This window comes from Mobula hypostoma, chromosome 20 (genome assembly GCF_963921235.1).
Source record: "Mobula hypostoma chromosome 20, sMobHyp1.1, whole genome shotgun sequence".
Lineage (NCBI taxonomy): Eukaryota > Metazoa > Chordata > Chondrichthyes > Myliobatiformes > Myliobatidae > Mobula > Mobula hypostoma.
The window spans coordinates 51,573,936-51,600,442 of record NC_086116.1 but is presented as its reverse complement, the minus strand read 5'-3'; the positions used below and the strand labels follow the sequence as shown (position 1 = coordinate 51,600,442).

The 26,507-nt window shown below is 43.7% G+C and overlaps 1 protein-coding gene across 2 annotated transcripts; it reads right to left on the bottom strand.

Annotated features, from left to right (window-relative positions):
* Nucleotides 1–825: 825 nt before the first annotated feature.
* On the bottom strand, nucleotides 826–26,507 carry endou2 (endonuclease, polyU-specific 2). Of its 2 annotated transcripts, XM_063072172.1 has the most exons (9): nucleotides 25,828–25,929; nucleotides 24,325–24,604; nucleotides 24,028–24,202; nucleotides 22,466–22,625; nucleotides 20,004–20,103; nucleotides 17,718–17,839; nucleotides 14,774–14,886; nucleotides 5,822–5,975; nucleotides 826–1,933 (listed from the first exon to the last, which is right to left on the bottom strand). In XM_063072172.1, the coding sequence occupies exons 4-9, from the start codon at nucleotides 22,601–22,603 to the stop codon at nucleotides 1,679–1,681; spliced, it is 882 nt and encodes a 293-aa protein (XP_062928242.1). In that variant the 5' UTR covers nucleotides 22,604–22,625; nucleotides 24,028–24,202; nucleotides 24,325–24,604; nucleotides 25,828–25,929; the 3' UTR covers nucleotides 826–1,678. The 2 variants fall into 2 exon arrangements, with proteins under 2 accessions (XP_062928242.1, XP_062928243.1); XM_063072173.1 differs by lacking the exons at nucleotides 24,028–24,202; nucleotides 25,828–25,929 and adding an exon at nucleotides 26,294–26,507.

Here is a 26,507-nt window from a genome sequence, read left to right as displayed (position 1 = left end):
TGTCTGTAATGAACAGTAGACTACCCTGGGGGCTGAAACACATGGTGTTCACAGATCTCTGATGTCCCGATGCACTGGCACTGTCAAAGCTGCAAGGCGGTCGGCACTTCCCAGCATTCCTACCAAAGCGAGCGTGATAAGCGCACAGGCCAGGCGTTTCACAGCCATGGCCAATGCTGGGGGCATTGCTGACGGGCTTACTGAGGTTGAGAAAGGAGGAGGAATGATGCACCACTGCCGGGCTGAGTGGAGGCTACCAGCCATGTTAGCAAGCTCCCAACAGCCCTTCACGGGTGCATCAGGGAAACGCTATACGAACGTAATCGGGCATTTGCTACATGAAGAGTTCTTTAAAAATAAAACAAGTGTAGTGATTTCCCAGGAGAGACAGCATGTGGTCCATTAGCTACGAAGGCTTACCATCGCCGGGACCGGGGAAGCAAGCAACTGTCTGGCGCTCAGACTCCAACAGACCATAAGTCTGTACTAGGTGAGTTTTCAGCGATCGGTATTTATCGTGTTCATGCAGACTCACTGCTCTCGCTGCCGTGGAATACTTGGTGTTATCCGCGGAGATTTCTCTCACAGCGAGCTGGGCCTCCGTTTGTACGAACCAAGCAATGGCATTTTGCTCCCGAAACTCCGGCAGCTTCAAAGCAACTGCGTTGGCCGATATGTTCAGTAATTCCAGAATCATCCTAGAGCATCGGGGTCACCAATATGGGTTTCCACAAATAAAACAAAGTGAGGCGTTTTATGTTTAACGAAACCCGTAACACATTTTATTGAACTCCAAAACCTACACAACAAAAGTCCGCTAAAAAAAAAGCCTTTTACATAATACATCAGACCAGCCTCGTAAAGTGAGACGCCAACTCAACGTCTATGGCTGTGAATTAGGTACAGTTCTCCCAATTACGTTACCCTATAACACCTTCCTAACAGTGTGCAGTTTCAGAGAAGCCGCATTAGAAGTAATACATGCAGATTTAGTCTCTCTATTTAAAGAAGGGTCTATATTTGCCTTGAAACCAGTGTGGCACAGATCCAACAAATTAATTCCCAGGAAGAGGGGCTATCCTGTGGACAAAGGCTGGGTAAGACTGACCTTCACAGAATGAGAAATAATCTCAGTGGGAGATGCAAGATTCATCCAAGCGGTTCTTTCCTCAGATGAAATCAAGAGCCAGGAGCCATAGCCTTAGGATGAAATGTTGACCTAAGGTACAAAGACATTTCAGTACTCAGAGGGTTATTTGAAAGCTCCATCTCAGAGGGCTGTGGATGCTAAGTTATTGAGTATTTACTGCATGTCCTGTGATAGAGTTTTTTTTTGGATGATCATGTCTTTAGAAAATAAAAGGATCTAATATGAAAGTGGACCAACTACCAAATCAACTATGATAAGAACATAAGAAATAGTAGCCATCTAGCCTGTCATGTCTGCCCCAACATGGCTGTTCTGGCCGCGGACTCAGCTCCATCTTCCAGACTTTTCCCCATAACACTGAATTCTGCTGTTATGCAAAATTCTGAGGATCTTACTGAATGCTGAAGATCTAAGAAGATTCATAAACCACTCACACTTCTGCTCTCATGCCTTGGAAATACCCATTGATCATCACAGTCTATCCGATAGACTCTGCCACGTTGACTGAGCAAGATGCCTGAACCTGACTCAGTTGGCGGTTAGATACCGTAGCAGAACAGGGTAGGTGGTCTCAATGTTTTTGTGCTTGTTGCTGTGACACACAATCATAACCTCGTACTGGCTGAACCTGAGCTTGAGCTGCCGATCTGGCGAAATGAAGAAGATGATGGTATACAGGGCGAATTCAAACTCGGGGCTCACCCCCAGGAAGCAGCTGCCCTGCGGTTTCACCCTCTTCTTCCATCTGAACTGCAGCGTGATCAGGTGCTTATACTCATCCGGCTGTCATGGGGAAACAGAAAACAAGAATATCATCTGCACCCACCAGTTCCTCGAGCCCTCCCAATTCTACCCCGAAATCTTGTGAAGCTTCAAAACAGTCTCAATAACCCAAAGTGTAAAGGTAAACCTCCATTAATGAAATACCAACATCTCCCTGAAGCAGCTGCACAAACTACTTATACGCCATCAAACCACTCAATGAAACACTTTAACCACCCAGCTGAGTTCCTGAGTACCTCAGCAAAATCTCCCAAAGCCAATGAAATCCCTGGATCCATCTCCTAGCCCCTCATTCAGAGGAGAAATTCAGAGTTCAGTAGAGGAGGACAAAGGGCTTAATTAGGAAGGGGAAAAAAGATTATGAGAGAAAACTGGCAGGGAACATAAAAACTTACTGTAAAAGCTTTTATAGACATGTCAAAAGAAAAAGATTGGTTAAGACAAATGTAGGTCCCCTACAGACAGAAACAGGTGAATTGATTATGGGGAGCAAGGACATGGCAGACCAATTGAATAATTACTTTGGTTCTATCTTCACTAAGGAGGACATAAATAATCTTCTGGAAATAGTAGGGGACAGAGGGTCCAGTGAGATGGAGGAACTGAGGGAAATACATGTTAGTAGGGAAGTGGTGTTAGGTAAATTGAAGGAATTAAAGGCAGATAAATCCCCAGTGCCAGATGGTCTGCATCCCAGAGTGCTTAAGGAAGTAGCCCAAGAAATAGTGGATGCATTTGTGATAATTTTTCAAGACTCTTTAGATTCTGGACTAGTTCTTGAGGATTGGAGAGTGGCTAACGTAACCCCACTTTTTAAAAAAGGAGGGAGAGAGAAACCGGGGAATTATAGACCGGTTAGCCTAACATCGGTGGTGGGGATACTGTTAGAGTCAGTTATCAAGGATGTGATAACAGCACATTTGGAAAGCGGAGAAATGATCGGACAAAGTCAGCATGGATTTGTGAAAGGAAAATCATGTCTGACGAATCTCATAGAATTTTTTGAGGATGTAACTAGTAGAGTGGATAGGGGAGAACCAGTGGATGTGGTATATTTGGATTTTCAAAAGGCTTTTGACAAGGTCCCACACAGGTGATTAGTGTGCAAACTTAAAGCACACAGTATTGGGGGTAAGGTATTGATGTGGATAGAGAATTGGTTGGCAGACAGGAAGCAAACAGTGAGAATAAACGGGACCTTTTCAGAATGGCAGGCAGTGACTAGTGGGGTACCACAAGGCTCAGTGCTGGGACCCCAGTTGTTTACAATATATATTAATGACTTGGATGAGGGAATTAAATGCAGCATCTCCAAGTTTGCGGATGACACGAAGCTGGGTGGCAGTGTTAGCTGTGAGGAGGATGCTAAGAGGATGCAGGGTGACTTGGATAGGTTAGGTGAGTGGGCAAATTCATGGCAGATGCAATTTAATGTGGATAAATGGGAGGTTATCCACCTTGGTGGCAAAAACAGGAGAACAGATTATTATCTGAATGGTGGCTGATTAGGAAAAGGGGAGGTGCAACGAGACCTGGGTGTCATTATACACCAGTCATTGAAGACTGAGATGAGGAAAAACTTCAACAATGAGCAGTCTTTGTGAGGATCAAAACTCAATTAAATTCACTAAACCCCTTGATTAAACTGCCAAGTCCTATCTGTTAACATCTCGCGCCTCTTAGTAAATGATAGCTCTCAATATACGTACATCCTGAACTTCTGGTCATGAACATCGATTTCTCGAACTTCCAGTAATGACCCCCCCTCTCCTTCACTACTCCCCATTCCCTTTTCCCTCTCTCACCTTATCTCCTTACCTGTCCCATTAGCTCCCTCTGGTGCTCCTCCTCCTTCTTTCTTCCATGGCCTTCTGTCCTCTACTATCAGATTCCCCCTTGTCTGACTCTGTATCTGTTTAACCAATCAACTTCCCAGCTCTTTACTTTACCTCTTCCCCCCACCACCCATTTCACCTTTCACCTTGTGGTTCTCCCTCCCCTCCCTCCCACTTTCTTACTCTGACTTCTCATCTTTCTTTTCAGTCCTGATGAAGTGTCTGGGCTTGAAACATCAACTGCTCTCTTTTCCATAGGTGCTGCCTGGCCTGCTGAGTTCCTCCAGCATTTTGTGTGTGTTGCTAAAAAAAAACAGCAGCAGCTGTTTTTTTTCTATTTTCTGGTTTAGGAGTTGTACAGATCTTCCCCAGCTTACAAATGCCTGCTCTTTGAACAGACCATACATTTCAACAAACTTCTGGGAGCTGGCAGTGTAAATTTGTTGATTGTGGCAGGGCTGGTGAGATCTTCTGGCACGTGGGAACTCAGTTTGCAGCCTCATTTCTGATTCAGGAACTGTCTGGGTTCCCAGCAGCTCACAGGAATGGAAACCTGCTGAAACCTGGGGGAACCTGTGTTCAGGTACTTGTTATTCTACATATAAACCTGTCACTCACTCCCCTCACCCAAACACCTTCTATCGCTAGCAGTCTGAGAATCAGAATCAGGTTAATCGTCACTGACAAATGTTGCAACATTGGTTGCTTTGAGGCAGCAGTACAGTGCAGGCATAGCCAATTACTATAAATGACAATTAAATAAATAAACTGTGAATTTGGATAGTTCAGCGGTTAGCCCAATCGCTTTACAGTGCCAGCGATTACCAGTCGGGTCAATTCCCACTGCAAGGAGTTTATACGTTCTCCCGATGACTGTGTGGGTTTCCTCCAGATCCTCTCATCTCCTGTCACTTTTCCAAGGGCATATGGCTCCAACCAAAAATCTATTTTCCCAACATTAACTTGGATTGCCGTACTGAAAGGGGTTTAGTTAGGGCAGTATTTGTTGTGTGTACTGAAGGAAGCTCTTTGAGACTATATGTAATAATCCTTCTCCAGAGGCTGTATGCAAAGTTCAATGTTCAAAGGTTTATTTATTATCAAAATATACAACTCTGAAATTCTTCTTCTCCAGATAGCCATGAAACCAAGAAAGAAAAGAACAGCAGCATGATCATCAACCCCCAACCCCGCACAAAAAAAAACAAAAACAGAACAGGTACATCATCACCAAAATCCCACCTCCCACACAAAACAAACAAAAATGGAACAGGCATTATCAACCTCCAAATCCTTCCTCCTGCACAATGGGATGCTACATTGAAGTTGTATAAGACATTGGTGAGGCCGAATTTGGAGTATTGTGTGCGGTTTTGGTCATCCACCTACAGGAAAGATGTAAACAAGGTTGAAAGAATACAGAGAAATTTTACAAGGATGTTGCCAGATCTGGAGAGCCTGAATTATAAGGAAAGATTGATTAGGTTTGGACTTTACTCCATAGAATGTAGAAGATTGAGAAGAGATTTGATAGAGGTATACAGGTTATGAGAGGTATAGATAGAGTAAATGCAAGCAGACTTTTTCCACTGAGGTTGGGTGGGACTACAACCAGAGGTCATGGGTTAAGGATTGAAATGTGAAATATTTAAGGGGAACATGAGGGGAAACTTCTTCACTCAGAGGGTCATGAGAGTGTAGAATGAGCTGCCAGCACAAGTGATCCACACAAGCTCGATTTCAATGATTAAGTGAAGCTTGGATGGGTACATGGATGGCAGGGGTAAGGAGGGCTATGGTCCCGATGCAGTTTAAATCATTTTGGCATGATGGGATGAAGGACCTGTTCTGTGCTGTATTTTTCTCTGACTACATAAACCCTTACAAGATTCCAGACTTAACTCAAGTCCAGCCATTTGCTCTTCTTTATATTGACTACCTGAACACCTTGATTAGACCCAGGCTGTGACTCACTCTGTCTATTCCTACCTTAGATTCTCAATTAGGTTGCAGGCATCAATTCTGTGCCCTCCCTGCTCTGTGAAATGCTCACCTTGACCTGGTTGTCTGGCATAGTGTATCCTTTGTAGTCCACACGGCCAAGTTTCTCCTGGAGGTAGAACTGGATCCAGTTGTGGAATCCAATGACCATCCGTCCACCACGGGTTTCACCCACAAACACGTGCTCAAAGCCAGATGAGTTGGGCCTGCAGAGGAGATGGGGAGGGTGGGAGGTCTATGAGTGAATGGGAACAGTCAGAGAGTGAGAACATGGACAACACATAGACGATAGAACATGGAAGTTGCAAGAGCCCACAGAAAAATGAATGTTCTGATTTGTTCATTGATCAGATGACTTTGTTTACAGCATATTCCCATAGTTAGCTAGATTTTACCTGTTGGAGCCATTCCACCATACTACCTACTGCACTTGTCTGCAAGCTTCTCTCCATCCCAGTTCTGACAAAGGGTCTTTGACTTCTACTGTTGACTCTTTTTCTCTTCCCACAAATATGGCATGGCCTGCTGAGTATTTCCCACAATTTCCATTTTTAGCTCAGGTCCTGTATCTGAATGCTGTCTAATTCTTGCTCTGTGCAGGAATGGTGCTGCTTCATTTACTGAGGAGTTGAACACCGAACCATCCCCACTTCACACCATAGGATAGAAGGAAGATCATTGACCAAGCAACTCAGGATAGTTGGACTTAGGACAGAGCCCTGAGCAACTGCTCCACAGATATCCTCTGACTGGGATAGTTCACCTCTGATAACCATAACTACCACCACCTTCCTTTGTACAGGGTATGTACCTAGTTACTATGTCTTGCTGTCTGCTTACACTGTTCTTCACCAAATGGGTAACCAACAACTTCCACGTATCCAGTGCACATATACATTGAGTCCAAAGCATCTTTTGTCGAGCCCAACCACTGGCGCACTGTCCAACTCCTTTTCCTTTCCTTCTCCAGATTAATACTTTCATGACACTTCATATATCATTGTCCCACTTCCCAAAATAATTACTCCTGGGGAAAGCACTTATTTGTAAGCCCTTTGTAAACTATGTCCCAGGTTTCAGAAGGTGGGCCTGGGCGCCAGATCTCCAGCTTCTTCCATGACATGGTAGCCCTGTCAGAAGGAGAAGGAAAGCCTGCTAACAGTTAGCACATCACGTCAGTGAGGTGTTATGCTCCACGTCCCAGTGTAAGCCATACGCATCCACATTCGCATCCACCCTCACACAAACATTCCTACGCTCACACATGGCGCATACAATTGCAGCTGTATACTCTGATATACAGCCCTCACATTCACTCACAAATACTGAGACATGCATGTGCGCACACACACACACACACACACGTCAAACATTCAAGATTGTTACTCCAGATCTGATGCAGCGTAAAAAAAACAATAAGAATAAAATAAAATAAATATAAATATAAAAACCATTCTATAGAACACAGTGTACAAGTAACTGTTTGAATGTGGCCATATATACACAAGGTTAGTGATATACATAGACTGATTGTATGTACATAAAGTGACATTTGTTGAGGAGTATCTGTACATAAGATTATTGACGGGAAATGACAGTGACAAAGTGATTCTTGGCAAAACAGCTGTTCTAGGTAGCCACGGCATATGGAAACAGTGACAAGATACCACCATTATGTGGCGAGTGTTTGTGCGCAGTTCCAATGCGAGTCATCAGATATTCCCGTTTAGGACTACTACAGCTGAATCCACAGTCACAGCCATGGGCACTGTAGTAAGCAGCATCATTTTAAGATGTTTTAAAAAATTATCGATGTGCAAAATTGATGGACCTCAGGTTGTGAGTGCAGTTCCCCTTTAGGAAAATGGAGGAAGTGGGGACACCACAGCAGTCTACAAGTTCGATTGAAACTTCCACTCTCGACTATACTGCTGATGAATGTATGGTCTCTCGAAAATAAAACTGAAGACCTCAGTGCAAGATTGCTGTACCAGAGGGACATCAGGAACTGTATGAATCTTTGCTTCATGGAAACATGGCTCTTACTCACCATTTCAGTCACAGTGCTGCAGCTTGATGGCTTCACAATTCTCCACTGACAGAACAACTCAGTCTTTTAACGGTAGAGGAGATGAAGCATGTTTTATTATTAACCATTCATGATGCACAAACGTGGCAGTTCTGTCTCAGCCCTGCTCACCTGACCTGGAACCTCTAGTGGTCAAATGTTGTCCATTTTATCTGCCAAGGAAGTCGTCTGCCATCATCCTGGTAGTGGTGTATATTCCACCTCAAGCCAATGCCAGGCAAGCACTGGAGAAACTGGGCAGGCATAAAACTGTGAATTCTGATGCCTTTCCTATCATTGCAGGAGACTTTAACTAGGCCAGCTTGAAGACGTTTCTGAACAACTACCACCAACTATCACCTGTGGAACCAGAGCAGCCAACACACTTGACCACGGTTATACCATCAAGAATGCCTACTGTGCCATCGCACGCCCACACAATCGAAAGTCCAATCACCGGGCTGTACATCTGCTCCCAGCATACAGGCAGAGACTAAAGACTGCAGCATCAGCGGTGAAGGCTAAAGGCTGATTTATACTTGTGCGTACTAACTTACGCTGTAGCCTACGCAAGTGGGCTACGCCGTTGCGAGCATTTATACTCGTGCGTTGGTATGTCTACGTCGCTCTGCAATTCACCGCCAAAACGCTAGTTGGCAGTGGGGTTTTAATGCCACTGTGTTGAGTTTCTTCGTGTTGAAACTCAACACAAAGAAACTCAAACTTCAAACAATGGCGACTGAATCTGAAGGAGGGTGAATTTTCTGTGCTTGTCCGGCCACTGAGAGACATGGACGAGGAAATGCACCTCAAATATTTTCGGATGTCGGCAGGTACATTTGACGATTTGGTTTATTGTCTCCAACCACTTACTTCACATCAGTGTAAACACAGTATACTCGGAGACTGGCAATCACCATTCAAGTTTTAGCTTCAGGTGGAAGTCAACAGGCAGCTAGCTACAAACTGGCGTCAAGCATAGGGTCCTCCATAATTTCGGAGGTCTGTAAAGCTTTATGGAAAGCATTGCAGCCAGAGTTCCTTCTCTGCCCTTCAGTCACCCAATGGGAAGCTATTGCAGCGTAGGAGGAAATGCGATGCTACCAAGCAGACCAATCATAGTTGCTGTGGTCTGCGTCGCTGCGATGCATAGTTACATTTTTGGGGAGGTGCGCATCAGGCTACGGCGTAGGGTATGGTGTAGGGTACGCAGCTACATCGTACCTACGGCGTCGATTTGATGCACAAGTATAAATTGGCCTTAAGGAGGTCAAAGCAGGAGAGTGCTTTGAATCGGTGGTCTGGACAATACTCAGGGATTCATTTTTGAGTCTAAATGAATACGTCGTAGTTGTCACCAACTTCATCAAAACCTGTGAGGATGAGTGTGTGCCTTTGAGAATATACCAGACATATGCAAATAGCTGCCGTGGATGGACCAGGGGATGATATTCTGCTAAGGGCTAGATCTGTGGCAGTCAAGTCCAATGATCCAGAATTATACGAGGAATCTAGGTATAACCTTTGAAAAGATATTTTAAGAGTGAAAAAACAATTCTGATTGAGTTTAGAGGCAGAATCGGATGTATGTCTGGTCAGGCAGGATTTGCAGGCCATTCCTTCCTGCAAAGTGAAACCTAACATCAGGAAAGGCCGTGACGCTTCACTCCCAGATGAGCTCAATGCCTTTTATGCTTGCTTTAATAGAAAGAATAAAATTACATCTATGTGGTTCCGGGCAGCATCCGGTGCTCCTGTGATCTCTCGTCTCAGAGGCCGACGTCAGATCATCTTTCAATAGGGTGAACCCTTGCAAGGCAGCAGGCCCTGTTGGTGTATCTGGTAGGGCTCTGAAATCCAGTGACAACCAACTGGTGGGAGTGTTCAAAGACATCTTCTATTTCTCACTGCGGCATTTGGAGGTTCCTACCTGCTTCAATCATGCCAGTGCCCAGGAAGAGCACAGTGAGCTGCCTCAATGACTATTGTTAGTGGCGCTCATATCTACGTGATGAAGTGTATGGCCAGAATCAACTGCAATTGATTGCCTGGACCCACTGCAATGTGCGTGTCGCCACAATAGGTCCACAGCAGATGCAATCCCGCTGGCTCTCCATTCCGTGGTGGATCACTGGGATAACAGTAATACTTTCATCAGGCTGCTCTTTATTGACTACAGCTCAGCATTCGACACAATAATACCCTCATTCTAATCAGCAAGCTCTGAAACCTGGGCCTTTGTACCTCCCTCTGCAACTGGATCCTTGACTTCCTCACTGGGAGATCACAGTCCATGTGGATCGAAAATAACCTCTCTTCTTCGCTGGCAATCAATACTGGCGCACCTCAAAGATGCGTGCTTAGCCCACTGCTCTATTCTTTCTCCACCCGTGACCCCGTGGATAGGCGCAGCTCAAAAGCCATCTATCAATTTGCCAATGACACAACTATTATTGGCAGAATTTCAGATGGTGACGTGGAAATGTAAAGAAGTGAGATAGATGAGCTGGTTAAATGGTGTCACAGCAACAGCCTTACACTCAATGTCATTAAGACCAAGGAATTGATTGTGGACTTCATGAAGGGAAAGTCATGGGAACACACACCAGTCCTCCTCAAGGGATCAGAAGTGGAAAGGAGTGAGCAAGAAGTGGAAAAGGTGAGCAGTTTCAAATTCCTGGGTGCCAAAGAGTCCAACCTGCGCCCAACATATCAGTGCAGCTACAAAGAAGGCATGACAGCAGCTATATTTCATTAGGAGAATTGACCTGTCACCAAAGACACTAACAAGTTTCTACAGATGTACTGTGGAGAGCATTCTAACTGGTTGCGTCACTGTCTGGTATGGAGGGGGCCACTGCAGACAATCGGAAAAAGTTGCAGAAAGTTGTAAACTCAGTCAGCTCCTTCATGGGCACTAGTCTCCCCAGCATCCAGGACACCTTCAAAATGAGATGACTCAGAAAGGCAGCATCTATCATCAACGACCATTATTAAGAACACCCATCACCCAGGCCATGCCCTCTTCTCATTGCTACCGTAAAGGAGAAGGTACATGAGTGTGAACACACACTCAATGTTTCAGGATCAGCTTCTCTCCCTCCGCCATCAGACTTCTGAATGATTAATGAACCCGTGAACATTACCTCAGTATTTTTATTCCCTCTCTTTGCACTACTTATTTAATTTATTTTTATATATACTTCTTAATGTAATTTCCCATTTTTATTATTATGTATTGCAATGTTGGTCCTGGGTATGACTCTAAACTGCAACCAGTCATGAGGCTCTGACTGGGGACTTTCAGAGCTTAGGGGAAAGTGGAGTTACCCCTTAGTCATTCATTGCTCCCAGGGCTCCTGACCCGGAATGGTAGCACCTGCAAGGGTTCCTGCTCAGGATACGAGCGAAGGCCAACGGCAGATCCGCCAGGTTCAGTAACTGAACTTATGATAGAGAAGGCGGATGAGCTACGACCTCAAATGTCAATGGCTATAGTACAGGCAGATGAGCATTTAGGAAGAGAAATGCTGATTTCTTTAGTTCGCTCAATGGTAGACAATAGCAAACCACCGGTGCTAGATACTAGGTTTCCTAGAATCTATTTGCTAAGAAAACCATGGTCAAACTCACAAAATGTATCACACAACAACGGCATCAAGACAATTCTGAAGATGCTTCGCTCAGTAGGGTTGATTCTGGCCAGCAGGGGATCCCCGACCATCATCAAGCTACTGCTCATAAAATTAAAGTAACACAAAAGAAAATTATTGCCACTTGGAATGTAAGAACCCTATATCAAGCAGGAAGATTGGACAATGTGATAAATGAAATGGAAAGACTAAAGATTAACATCATGGGAATTAGCGAAGTTCGTTGGATAGGTGCTGGAACATGTCAGAATACAAATAAAACACTATTTGATCCTTGTGGAACATCCCATACTAATGGAGTAGGAATTCTTATGGATGAAAGCATGGCAAAAAGTGTTTTAGAACATTGGGCGATATCAGAAAGAGTGCTCCTTGTTAGATTCAGAGGACAACCATTTGATTTAGCAATTATACAGGTACATGCACCAACAACAGATGGAACAAATGAGGATATAGATAAATTCTATGAAGAGCTTGAACAAGCAAAGAATGGGTGCAAATCTCAAGATATTGTTATTGTCATGATGAGATCTAAATGCTCAAGTAGGACAAGATGCTGATGGAAATATCATAGAAAAATTTGGACTAGGGGAAAGAAATGAGAGGTGAGAAATGGGTAGAATGGTGCAAGATGAATAATCAGGTCATTATGAATACCTACTTTAAACACCATCCAAGACGCTTGTGGACCTGGAAAAGTCCAGGTGATAACACTAGAAATCAAATTGACTTTATTACTATAAACCAAAGATTTAGAAACTCTGTGACTCAATGCAAAATATATCCAGGTGCAGACCCTAATAGTGACCATAACCCAGTAATATGTCATGTAAAAGTAAAACTTAAAAAACTAAAGAAGCAAAAACCTGAACAATCCCTTGACTACTTGCAATTAATTAAAGAAGAAAACTTAAAGACAAAAATTTACAATTGAAGTAAGGAATAGATTTCAAAGTCTAGAAATTGAATCTGTTGAAGATGATAGCAATCATGTAGAAATGAAATTTAACTCTCTAAAGGATGCCTTAGTAGAATCAGCAAAGTCAGTGATTCCTAAAGAAGGAAAAAGCACAAAGAATAAATGAATGACAGATGAAATCAAAAATCTAATGGAAGAAAGGAGACGGAAGAAAGCAAATCCTATAGAATATAAGTCCTTAGCTAAAAAGTTAAAAGTGTATGTCAAAAAGCCAAAGAAGAATGGTTAAACTAGGAATATGAGCAAATAGAAATAATCCCTATTACTGATCCAAAAAGGTTACATCGACAAGTCAAGAATATCACTGGTAAAAAGCTCCTCTGTTCTTCAGGTGGATGTTTGAAAGCAAAGGATGGTACCATTATCATGGGAAAAAATGAGATTATGAACAGATGGACTAAGTATATTCAGGAATTGTTTGAAGACGATCGAGGTGAAAAACTAGAAATTAAGAAAAACTTGAAGGTCCAAGTATTTTAAAATCTGAAGTTCGTAATGCAATAAATAAGACAAAGAAAGGAAAGGCAGCAGGTCCTGATGAATTAGTAATAGAACAAATTATCGCCCTTGAAGATTATGTAATTTAAAAACTTACTGATTTAATCAATGACATTTATGAGACTGGAATAATACCAGAAGAGATGAAAAAAATCAGTATTTATCACTCTTCCTAAGCTGGAGCAATAGAATGTGAATTACATAGGACCATAAGTTTAATGAGTCATATCACCAAGATACTTCTAAGAATTTTGATGACAAGAGCTAAAAGTAAGATACAAGCTGAAATAGGTAAAGAACAATGTGGTTTTGTGAAAGACAAAGGTACAAGAAATGCAGTATTGATGTTAAGGATACTATCAGAACGAGCTATTCAAATGCAATAAGATTTGTTTGTTTGTTTTATTGACTACACAAAAGCATTTGATAAAATGAAGCACAATAAGTTATTTGAAATATTACAGAAAACTCTAGATCTAGATTCGAAAGACCTCCACCTAATCAGAAATCTGTACTGGGAACAAACTGCTGCTGTAAGAATAGATGGGGAGGGAGTCAGTTTACGAAAATCAAGAAAGGTGTTAGACACGGGTGTGTTTTCTCCCCTGATTTATTTAATGTGTACAGTGAAACAATATTACAAAAAATAAGAGACATCTTGGAAATCAAAGTTGGCAGTGAAAACATCAATAATTTTAGATATGCTGATGACACTGTGTTAATTGCAAGTACAGAGGAAGAACTACAAAACTTAATTGATATAGTTGTTGAAGAAAGTGCAAAAATGAGTCTATCTATCAATTGCAAAAAGACAGAATGTATAGTGATATCCAAAAAGAAGGAGACTCCTAACTGCAGGCTGAGAATAAATGGGGAAGACATAAAACAAGTACAAAACTTTTGCTACCTAGGAAGCTGGGTGAGATCAGATGGCAGGTGTGACATGGACATCAAAAGAAGAATAGGGATGGCAAAAGACACCTTTATGAGAATGAAGAGTATACTAACCAATACTAAACTAAGCATGACAACCTGCCTCAGAGTACTAAAATGTTACGTTTATCCAGTTATGTTATATGACTCAGAATGTCGGACAATATCTAGTAACATGAGGAAACGAATTGAAGCAGCAAAGATGTGGTTTTTGAGGAGGATGCAAAGAATATCATGGACGAAACGAATATCTAACGAGGATGTCATGAACAGAGCAAACACAAAAAGAGAAATAATGTATGAGATCATGAAAAGGCAACGTAACTTCATCGGACATGTGATTAGAAAAGAGGAGTTAGAATGCACGGTAATTATGGGAAAGATTGAAGGGAAGAAAGCAAGAAGAAGACAAAGACAAATGATGATGGAGACAGCAGCCAGAGAACTTGAAATGAATACCAATGAATTGATCCACTTGACCCGAAACAGGAGTGTGTGGGCCATGGCAGTCAAAGCTCAAACTGGGCACGGCACCTGATGATGATGATGATGATTTCAATGTACCGCTGCCGCAAAACGGTATGACATAGCATGCTGGTTATTTAAACCTGGTTCTCATTCAGTTACATAGTGACTGTGACAGAGTCGGTATGAGGTGTGGAGCGTATGTGTAAAGTGGGGGGAACGTGGGAATGTGACAGAACGTGGGGGAACATGGGGTGCTGAAGTGACAGTACATGGGGGATGTGGGATTGTGGGGTGCTGAGGGACTTGTATCCACACATGGACAGACACATTCTCACAGCTATTACCAAATTTATAGCCACATCCCAAATGCCACCTTAATCCAAAGAAATGAGCAAGTTCACTTACTGGTTGGATCCTTCACGAGAATATAGACGGAACCACATGTCATATAATTGCCCTTTGAATTCTTCTTTGTTGACTTCCGCCTTCCCTTTCTTGAGTAAATAATTGTGAGCAATCTTAGAAGAAATGGGAAGAAATTTTTGCAACTGGGAAAGGTTAATAAATATAATGAGTTTAACTCTTTCTGGCACATCTTATACACCAGCCAACTTATGTCAGAGTCTGAGAAGTAAAACATAGAACAATACAGCATAGTACAGTCTCTTCAGCCAACAATGTTGTGCCAATATTTGATCCTAGTCTAAGACCAATCTACCTCTTGCCTCCCACATAGCCCTCCATTCTTTTTTCAACTATGCACCTGTCTAAGAGCCTCTTAAATGTCTCCAATGTATCTGTGTCTACAACCACCCCTGGCAGCATGTTCCATGCACCTCCCACTCATTATCTAAAAAACCTACCTCTGCCCTCTGCCCCCCCACCATACTTTCCTCCAATCACCTTAAAATTATTCCCCCTCCTATTAGCCATTTTCACCCTGGGAAAACGTCTCCAGCTATCCACTCAATCTATGCCTCATCATCTTGTACACCTCTATCAAATCAGCTTTCATCATCCTTCGCTCCCTAGCTCTCTCAACACGTCCTCATATGGCAAGCTCTCTAATCCAGGCAGGATCCTGATAAATCTCCTCCGCACCCTCTCTAAAGCTTCCACAGCCGTCCTAAAGCGAGGTGACCAGAACTGAACACAATAGTCCAAGTGTGGTCTGACCAGCAACAGGGTTTTTCCACGATTCAATAAATGTTGCAGACCTTCTTCATCAGCACTACCTTCCTACAGTGCCCGCATCATAAAGAATCTATCAATCTCTCTCTCGGAGGGAAGTTCTAATGATTCACTACTTTTTGGGTGAAGAAAACTTCTCATCGAGAGTAGCCAACCTCACATTTTCACACTGTGACTAGAGACCATGGCCAGGGCAAGCATCTTCTCTGAATCCACCTTGACAAACTTTATATGAATATTGTTTGTTTTACTGAAATTGCCTCTCATTCTTCTAAACACTAGAAGGTAAAAGACCAGCCGGCTTAATCTCTCCTCATGCAAAAAAATTCCCTTTCCAGGATTTTACCAAAACAACAACGTTTCTTCTAAGGTGTCCTTGCACGTGCGCACACACATCTTTTGCTACTAGCACACAAAAGATAAACTGTGCACAAAAGGTTGTCACCCTCTACCTCATCAACATGTTAAGTATCTTTCAGGATCATACACGGACACATTCTTTCCCAGTTTCTAATGCAGACGGTGCTGACAACATGGAGTTGGTGATGATTTGTCTGCAGATTTTAGAACTGGCTTATTTATACTGTTTTTATTGAAGAATTTATTCAGTGCGTACACGTTGTTGTCACTGGGCAAAATATTGTACAGCTCAAGATTTTTACACACATTGGTCTTTACAAATTAGAGGGAACATTGCTAATCAACCTTCAATACATGTATTGCACATATATTCTTCCTTAGAAAGGGGAATGAGGATGCAGTCTCAGTAGGGCCCTGTACAATGGAAACAAGATATCTCTATTCCAATGGTCAATCCTTCTACAATAAAGACCAACACAAATTAATGGCTTTGTATATCTGCAGGTAAACTTTCAATGATACAGGACATCCCTGTTCCACTGGACAATTTGATCTTTCAGACTCTCGCCTTTTGAAAAATATTCTCTCTTTCTATCTATCTACCAAAGTGATAGACCTCACATTTTTCTACATTATATTCTATCTGCTGTATCTTTGACCACTTTCTGAATGTTCCTTATGTGCTTCTCTTTGTCCTGTGCCACAAAGCTTCCTATCTTCAGCAAATGCTTCTGCTCCTACATCATACGGTCTTGTATAACCTGGAGACTATGCACTGATCTCTGAGACACACACCAGTCACAGTTTCTTAAACAGAAAATGACCCTTATTGCTACCCTCTGTTTTCTGGATGTTAACCAATCCCCAGTGCACACCAATATACAAGATGCAGTAGCATCCCTGCAATCTCTAAGGTTCAAAGTTCAAAGTAAATTTATTTACTTATTGACAAACAACGCGGAATAGGCCTTTCTGGCCCTTCGAGCCACGCAGCCCGGCAGTTCCCCGATTTGGACCTAGCCAAATCGCGGGACATATGACATTGTCCAATTACCATCTTTGGACTGTGGGAGGAAACTGGAGCATCTGGAGGAAATCCACACAGTCACAGGCAGTGGCAGGAAATGCACCCACGTGGCCTGTACTACAAAGCATTATGCTAACCACTACGCTATCAAAGTACATATTTGTCACCGTGTACTACCCTGAGATTCATTTTCTTGCAGACATTCACAGTAGAACAAAGAAATACAATAGAATCAGTGAAAAGCTACACACAAACAAAAGACTGACAAGCAACCAATCTGATTTCACTTTCTCTAGAGTGGCAAAACTTAATGTATCAACTGCCTGATCTTTATCCTTTCTGCCAGCTACAACCAGTGTTCCCTCTAAGGTGTGCGCGTGCACACATCTTTTGCTGCAAGCGCACAAATGAATTTAAACTGCGCGTAAAAGGTTGTCACCCTCTACCTCGTTGGCATGTTAAGTATATTCACAATCGTACACAATCACATTTCCTTTTCCGGTTTCTGATGTGGACATGGAGTTTGCAATGATTTGTCTACAGGTTTTGGAACTGGCTTATTTATACTGTCTTTATTCAAGAAATTATTCAGTGCGCACATGTTGTCGTCACGAGGCAAAAAATTGCACAGCGCAAGATTATTCTGCACTCTGGTCATTAAAAGTTAGAGGGAACATTGGTTGCAACCTCAAATATTGTTTCCCTTTTTGCTTGTATCACTTTCTTTAACCGCACCGATCTGCTTTCTCCATATCCCTCTACCAAACCAACCTGTAGCACTGCAGTCTCCATTACAGCATCCAAAAAGTTCTGGATTTCACTCTCCTCCTCTGCGGTAATCATCTCAGGCTGGCCTGTGTCGGCCTCGTAATTATCCAGAAGGGAGATGAAAGCTACAGGGCATCACACATACATCTTTGATTTAGTCTGTGCGCTGATGGAGCCTGGGAAGCCACTTACAGATCTCCAGTGTTCAGTACCAAGTGGTGGGTGTCAGTGGATATCAGATGTGGAATTGAGGTCATTACGTATGCACAGAGCGAACATGACAACAGAGCAAGAGCAATAAAGTTTTTTACTGAGTTGTGTTAGCCACAAAGGTTGGGGGTGTTGTGGATAGTGTGGTGGGCTGTCAGGGGTTACAGCGGGACATTGATAGGATGCAAAACTGGCCTGAGATGTGGCAGATGGAGTTCAACCCAGATAAGTGTGAAGTGGTTCATTTTGGTAGGTCAAATATGATGGCAGAATATAGTATTAATGGTAAGACTCTTGGCAGTGTGGAGGATCAGCGGGATCTTGGGGTCCAAGTCCATAGGACACTCAAAGCAGCTGCGCAGGTTGACTCTGTGGTTAAGAGTGTATTGGTCTTCATCAATTGTAGAATTGAATTTAGGAGCCGAGAGGTAATGTTGCAGCTGTATAGGACTCTGGTCAGACCACACTTGGAGTACTGTGCTCAATTCTGGTCGCCTCACTACAGGAAGGATGTGGAAACCATAGAAAGGGTGCAGAGGAGATTTACAAGGATGTTGCCTGGATTGGTGAGCATGCCTTATGAAAACAGGTTGAGTGAACTCGGCCTTTTCTCCTTGGAACGACGGAGGATGAGAGGTGACCTGATAGAGGTGCATAAAGTGATGAGAGGCATTAATCGTGTGGATAGTCAGAGGCTTTTTCCCAGGGCTGAAATGGCTGCCACAAGAGGGCACAGTTTTAAGGTGCTGGGAAGTAGGTACAGAGGAGATGTCAGGGGTAAGTTTTTTTCTTACGCAGAGAGTGGTGCGTGTGTGGAATGAGCTGCTGGCAACGGTGGTGGAGGCGGATACAATAGGGTCTTTTAAGAGACTTTTGGATAGGTACATGGAGCTTAAAAAAATAGAGGGCTATGGGTAATCCTAGTAATTTCTAAGGTAGGGACATGTTCAGCACAACTTTGTGGGCCGAAGGGCCTGTATTGTGCTGTAGGTTTTCTATGTTTCTAATACAAAGTGGGAGGGGTTTGAGAGTGATTAACCTGGCGCAGTGAGGTTGACTGATGTTATCAAAGTAGAGAGAGCAGGAATGAGGTTTGGAATTCATGAAGGAGGGCGAATGCAGAGAGATGGATTGTCCTATAGGAGAGTGGAGAAAGATTAGGTGAAATGAGAGCAGGGTTTCAAGAAAGAGTAATGTTGGTGGGGGGGGGGTGCAGAAGTGGCACTCAATCTACAGTTCTGTACGGCAGCATGATCCCGTTTTTGGAGCGGGCCGATAGGCCGCATTTTGACATGTCCAGGTTCGGACTGAAGTCAGGTGCCTTTGGGGTGCGGCCATTCATGGCCCTATGGATATGAATCCCCAGCAGTGACATGAACTGGAGCACGCCGGGAGCTGGAACACCAGGACAGTGAGAGCGGCTGCTGGAGACCTTGGCACTCGGCGATCGATTTCTCACTCTCCCTCTCCGTGGTGAGTGAGAGTTCACTGCCAATTCTTGAGTCGGGGAACTCAAAATAAAGAGCTTCTGACTGTGACTGTCACATTGATACGGTGATTGTTTGTCTCCTGTCTCACTGTGGAAATTATATCTGTCTCTCCCTTGGTCTTGAGAAAGGCAGCCTGTGGGATGTCGAATCGTTGGAATGAACAGTTAGTTTTTGATGGGCTGGAGACCATGGTGGGTGGTGGGAATGCTGATGCTTTATGCTAGAATAAGTGGGGGGAGGGAGAGGGGAAGGGTTGATGCTGCTTGTGCGTGGAAGGGGCCAGGGGCTTTGGGTTTCTTATGGGTTTTTTTGCTCTCATTCATTCTTTGGGTTTTTTTCCTTCTGCTTCGAGGTTGTCTGTGAAGAGTAAGAATTTCAGGTTGTATGTTGTATACATTCTCTGAAATTAAGTGGAACCATTAAAGCATTGAAAGCCGGAAAGAGATTAACAGAGCATGGATGTGAGGGCTAGGAGGGTATAAACACAAGCAGATTACGGTTACAAAAAGACTGTACCGTCTCTCTCCTGCTGATGGTGCAATCCTTGGGGCTGGCAGCTCCAATTACATCTGACAGCTAAGACTCTCACCTGAAAATGTTTTCTTCTTAAAAGCATCCTCGTTCACAAAAAGGAACAATGGAAATGAAGTTTTGCTGGTTGCGTCTGTGTAACTTTGTCCTGCTTGCTCCTGTTGGCAACAATAAAGGACAAGGAGTTAGATACTGTTTGAAAACAGAGGAATTATACAGACCATGCAAGCTTTTCCATTTCAAGTCAATTCCTACTTCTTCATCCTCAAGAAGTATTGAGTTTTATGGGGTTTTGTTTCACGTTCTGTTGCATTCTGGCAGAAGTCTTACAGAACATTTGGAGTAGTGTGGGAAGGTCTGGTCACTTACCTACAGGAAAGATATCAAAAAGATTGAAAGAGTGCAGAGAAAATTTACAAGAAAGTTGCCGGGACTTGAGGACCTGAGCTATATAGGTGGCTGAACGGATTAGGTCTTCATTCCCTAGGGTATAGGAGAACGAGGGGAGATTTGACAGAGGTGTACAAAATGATGAGGGGTATGGATAGGGTAAATGCAAGCAGGCTTTTTCCACTGAAATTGGGCAAGACTAAAACATGGGTCATAGGTTAAGGGTGAAAGGTGAAATGTTTAAGGGAAACATGAGGGGGAACCTTCTTCACTCAGAGGGTGGTGAGAGTGTGGAACAAGCTGCCAGGAGAAGTGATGGATGTGGGTTCATTTTCAACAATTAAGAGAAATTTGGATTGGTACATTGTTGGGAGGGATATGGGGGGGGGAAGCTATGGTCTGGGTGCAGGTCAATGGGACTAGGCAGAATAATAGTTCGGCATGGACGTGATGGGCCAAAGGGTCTGTTTCTGTGCTATAGTACTCTATGAGCCTATGACAGTAAAACTACAGCAGCACATAGCGGGTGTCAGCAACCACACTATATGCGGACGTGAATCAGGGAGAGGGTTAGATACAGGGTGTACGTACGTGGACTGGAGGATGGGTAAACAGATTAGAACAGAACCAGCAGGAAGGTTTGAGCAGCATATCGTCACAGCCTCAGGACTAGTATTTCAATGGATTCATCTCTCCCCTGTAGGAAGACCCTCGTGCAGGTCCTCCTGAAGGGTCCTCTACCTCACAGTGTGAGGCTGAAAGGCTCACTGCTGGCATTTGTCCTCTTTTGAGGTCATTCGAAGAGAGAGAGCAACCAAAAAGGGGCAGTTGAGGAGGGGAAGGGAGAAAAGGGGGACTGAAATAAAGGGTAACAGTGAGGATGTGTCAAGACAAAGTGGGGAGAAAGTGTTGAGGGAGAGAGACAGAGGAGAAAAAGAAAAAATAGGTTGGAGGGAGAGAAAGAGAAGTAGATGGGGAAGAAAGCGAAAGAAAGAATGTAAAAAGAATAGCTGTAAGAGAAAGGTGGGGGAGAGAGGTTCAATGGTTTCTGACTGATATGGCAACATGGGAACAACAGACTGTTCCACAGTGAGATAGGAAATACATAACAAGGCAGGTAGATGATGTAGATTTACACTGGGCTACTGTGTGCTCCCAGTGGACTTGAGGTTCTGAAGACCTACCCAATATTCCTTTCAACTTTGGGCGGCCGTGGGTCAGTGGGGATGCCATCCTTTTCCCAAGGTGGCTCTCAGCACGTCCTCTGCATTCCACTGAATGTCTGTCCCTTCCCATGACAGCTCGGAAGGGAGCATGTGTTTCAGTGGTCTGGTGTCAGACATATGGACCAGATGGCCTGCCAGTGGAGTGACGTCAATATAAATAGGGCCTCAGTACTGGGGATGAGCTGGAGAGCGGGCAAACTGTGATTAGGTAACTGGAGGAAGGAGCAGTTGCAGCCCTTGTTCAGAATAAAGGAAGTACGGAACATCAGCATCTGTGTGGAGGTAAGGGAAAGGGGTGGTGGAAGCATGGGAACTTGAGCTAAGTTTTTGCAAATGTTCATTGCCTTACACCTGCCTGGTACCAAGAATACTTCGCACTTTAGCAAATGTCTGCTGCACACAGGTTCGACCTTCCTCAGTTGCTGCGTGTTTCGGACGGGATCGAACACTGAGCTGGCGTTGTCGGAGCTTACACCGTCACAAGCAGCAATGACAACAGAGCAATCACCTGTTCCAGAGGTGAAGCAATTGTGATTTTTACGAGAGGCTCTGAGTTACTGGGCAATTTCGGCATATATGTATACTGCTAAACAAGCGGCCATGTCTAACTACGGCACACAAGTGAGTCTGCTAAGCAAGCAGATAAACGTAACCAGGAGCAAATCAGTACATCTGTAGCACAAGGTATATTTAATCATCGAACAGACAAGTGACTAAATCGAAGGAGAGCATGATCCTCTTTTCAGCCATTTGCACTCAGTGCTGCATCCTGATTATGAACAACTGTCTGCAGGTCTAAACTTAGGACATTGGGTTACAAAGTTCAAAGTCACAAGTTAGCTACTTAGTTCATTAACCCTTTAGCTGACCCTTCCACAGGTACATGTGCTTGACTGTGGCCTACCTGAAGGGAAATTTTGTAATCGACCCCTGGTTGAAGTCTGTTCACATCGTTGTCCCACAGCATCTGAGCAATGTCTGATAGTTCTACATTGCTTTCCATTCTATACGGAGCAGTTCTTTCAGAAAATGAACTGGGCATTCAGTGGGGAGGGATAAAATCACTGTAAAGATTAAAGGAAAACGTGAGAAGGTTTTATAATGAGAGAATCATTGCTATCCTTCAATGACAAGTGAGAATCATTTTTAAACTTGTAAGTAAAACTTGCCCTTAATCCAATAATAAACACACCACATTCCCAGGTTACGTCAGCTTTGCACTTGGATTAGCAGTTTCACATCCTCAGTCATTGCAAGTGTTAGAGAGAAAACACAGAATCCTTCGGAATCTCTCCTTAGAATCCTCCCTTTCCACCGTGGTTCCAACTGCCTAGATTCCTACCCCGATGGTAATTAACCCAGCCCCAATTTAAACATGTAACGGGTTTAAAATTCCCATTGCTGTTCAGTAATTCTTTCAGGCTCATAACTCATCAATGTTTACCAACACAGACATCCCCTGGAACCTGGTTCCCAGTCACACAGTAACCAGTCAACACATATATATACACACACACGGTGTACAAGAGGTGATTGATAAGCTCGTGGCCTAAGGTAGAAGGAGTCAATTTTAGAAACCCTAGCACATTTACTTTTCAACACAGTCCTCTCCTACATTTACACACTTAGTCCAGCAGTTGTGGAGCATACGGATCCTTTCTTTGTAGAAGTGGTCCACAGCAGGGGTGATTGATAAGTTCGTGGCCTGAGGTAGAAGAAGATGAGTTATACCACTCTCGTTACATGCATGTGCAGTTCAACTCTTTGAGTGGTTATGCAGGAAGTTTGAAGTTAATAACTCATCTCCTTCTACCCCATTACCCAGCCCACACCCTCCCCCATTACCCAGTCTACCCCTCGCCCGTTACCCAGTCTACCCCTCCCCCATTACCCCACCCACTCCTTTCAGGAACCAATTCGGGGTCTTATCCGAAAGAAGGGAAAGAATCAGAGTTGACCCGCAGACTGATTGTTCTTGGTAACTCTCGCTGCATTGGGATTAAATAGCACAGCCAAATGGTCAGCATGAGTATGGTGGGCTGAAAAATCTGAACCCAAACCTTCTCCACTTTATATAGCTCAGACCCGTAAAGGAAAGGCGTAACCTTCAGCTGCAGTCTCTAAGCATTGACAGCCCACACCTTCACTATTGTGCTCTGCGCATGTATACTGGCATGGCACAGTGGAGCAGTGGTTAGCACAACACTTTACAGTACCAGCGACCTCAGTTCATTTCCTGCTGCTGCTTGTGAGGAGTTTGTACACTCTCCCCGTGACTGCATGGGTTTCCTCTGTCTCCTCCTACAGCCCAAAGACGTACCGATTGGTTGGTTAATTGGCCATTGTAAATTGTCCTGTGAATAGGCTCGGGTTAAGACTCGGGGATCGCTGGGCGGCGCGGCTCAAAGGGCTGGAAGGGCCTATTCCATGCTGTATGTCAATAAATAAGATCCCCAGCCCACGTACATTTACCACAATCCTTGCTCCCTCTACTCATCTCCTCGCAGGCCAGGTGTTCAACGCTCTATGTAAGGTTCTCTTCACTGGAGACCACTTGTCACCCGCTACATCTGCGAACATGTTCCCCACAAATGGCGTTCTGTCAGAGTCTGCTTTCGGCCCAGCATTATCTAGGGAGCGACTAAGGTGTCAAAGTTAGAGGTGCCACTGTTCAATGGCGCCCTGCTTAAATAGTAAGCATTTGGACTCCTATGAGTCCCCCTTTTGTGAAAGGACTTACAGATGTAATTTAGAAAACCTTACCTTCCTTAGAGTGATCTATGAGGAATTCCTTTCTCTCTGAGCCTACACGCCCATTCACAGCAACTTGCACCAGCTGTTAGGAGGCTTCCAATCCCATCACGTACATCAAGTAGACAGCCAGGTTTGCTGAATCCGGCAGTCAGAGCGCCAAGGTCCTCGTGCTGTCCTCTCACCGCCCACACATTGCCCAGCTTTTGTGCACCTACCTAGACGTCACGGCTTGACTGTCATTGACGGAGTCCGTGGTCAGCCAATAGAAGGGCCTTGCCCAACCACCTCCCTGTGAAGCGAGAACAATGGGACAGGTCAGCGGAGAGATCCATCAGCAGAAAGAACTTGCCTGGTTCAGCACAATGCAGAGCTCTTAAAACAAACAGCTGGCCCAGAACATAGTCGAATAGCCAATCACAACACCTCGCAGTTAGCCTTGCTGACCTCCAACCTCAGAGGCACAGCGCCTGCAGGGTCACGGGGATTACCATTAGCCTTAGTGCTCACAATTGACTGTGTCTATTGTTCATTAAACTATAAAAAGAAACATTGAGGAGATTTGCTTTTTGAGTAAGACCCGAGATTCACACATAAAGCCTGTTATTAAAGATGTGTTGTCCCTTTTCCTTTCTTTCAGTCTGTCTCTGCCTGTCACTCACTCTTTCTCTCATGCATCCCAACTTTAATCAATAAATATTACTCCTTTTCTCTCTTAAAGAGCTATTTCGTCTCTAACTCCTCCCAAAATTCCAAACACAGAACTACTCCCAACACGATCAACAATTAACACCCATGCCACATAAAACTTTGACAAAATCTCTTCCCTATCCTTTACTGAACAGAGGCCTGGCATGACTCCTTTACATTCTGGCCTCCTAGAGTCATGGTCTGCATCCATCGATCTCACGTGTAAACTAATATTTATCATATCCTTTTGTTCAATGGGCCTTGCTTTGACCTAAAATTACATTCCACGGCCATTCCTTCAGGAGGCAGAAGCTTGATTGTTCTCAGCCCACATAAAAGTTGCTGGTGAACACAGCAGGCCAGGCAGCATCTCTAGGAAGAGGTGCAGTCGACGTTTCAGGCCGAGATGCTGCCTGGCCTGCTGCGTTCACCAGCAACTTTTATGTGTGTTGCTTGAATTTCCAGCATCTGCAGAATTCCTGTTGTTTTTGTTCTCAGCCCATGTCCTCTGGAACATTTCTGTCTATAACATCCAACCTCCGTTAGGCTAAAGAAACAGAAACGTAGAACAGTACAGTAACATAAAAGATGACCCTACACGGAAGCATTAATAACAAAAATGGACAATGCCTTCATGAAATGGGAACATCCCAATGGAGTCTGAAATAATACTAACTGAGCTATGGCTGATATTAATGTAATCAAATATTTTGATATCAATCCGTGTAAAGGAAGACCACAATGAATTTTTACCTAATCACATACTTTGATACACGTCTATATCATTAAAGACTTTTATACAATTTATCTGCATACAGTACTTACATAATATCTTTGCACATTAGTAGTGCGCAATAATGTTAACATGTGTTATGCATGCGTAATCCAGTAGATGGCGGTCTAACTCTAAAAATTCGATTCCTCAACGCTGTGAGGTCTAAACAACATGCCCCGGTTTTATTGCAATAACAGTAAAAAGAGGACACAATTGCACTTTCCACTGACAGACTTTCTCTTCCTGCAGTTTGGATTGCTCTGTGGACCCTCTCCTTAATCTCCCGAGTGGGCTGATTTTAGTGCTTAATGGATCTTTGTTTCTCATTTTGTGCATTTATCACGCACTCGCCAAATTCAGCCTTACATAGGCATGTCAGAAGTTTATAGTGTAGACTTTGCTTAACACTGATTCGATGCCAGCCTCGCTCAGGGATTCAGTGAATGAGCACAGCTGTAATGGAAAAGTCAACATCGAACAGCGGTAAAACCACCCCTCGCAAACACCCCATCTCACCTGTTTTACTTCAAGAGGCGACCCATTAACTGCAAATTGTTAGGGTCTGTTTGGAAAGTCGGCCAATTGGAGAGAGGCTCTTAACACCGTGCAAGCCGACGGAAAACGGCTTCAGGAAGCGTTACGGTTGAAATCAGTGTTCAGTTCTACTCTGTGGGGAAGAGAAACCAAGCCATCAATCACTATTCTACTGAGAATTCAGCCCACTCGGGAG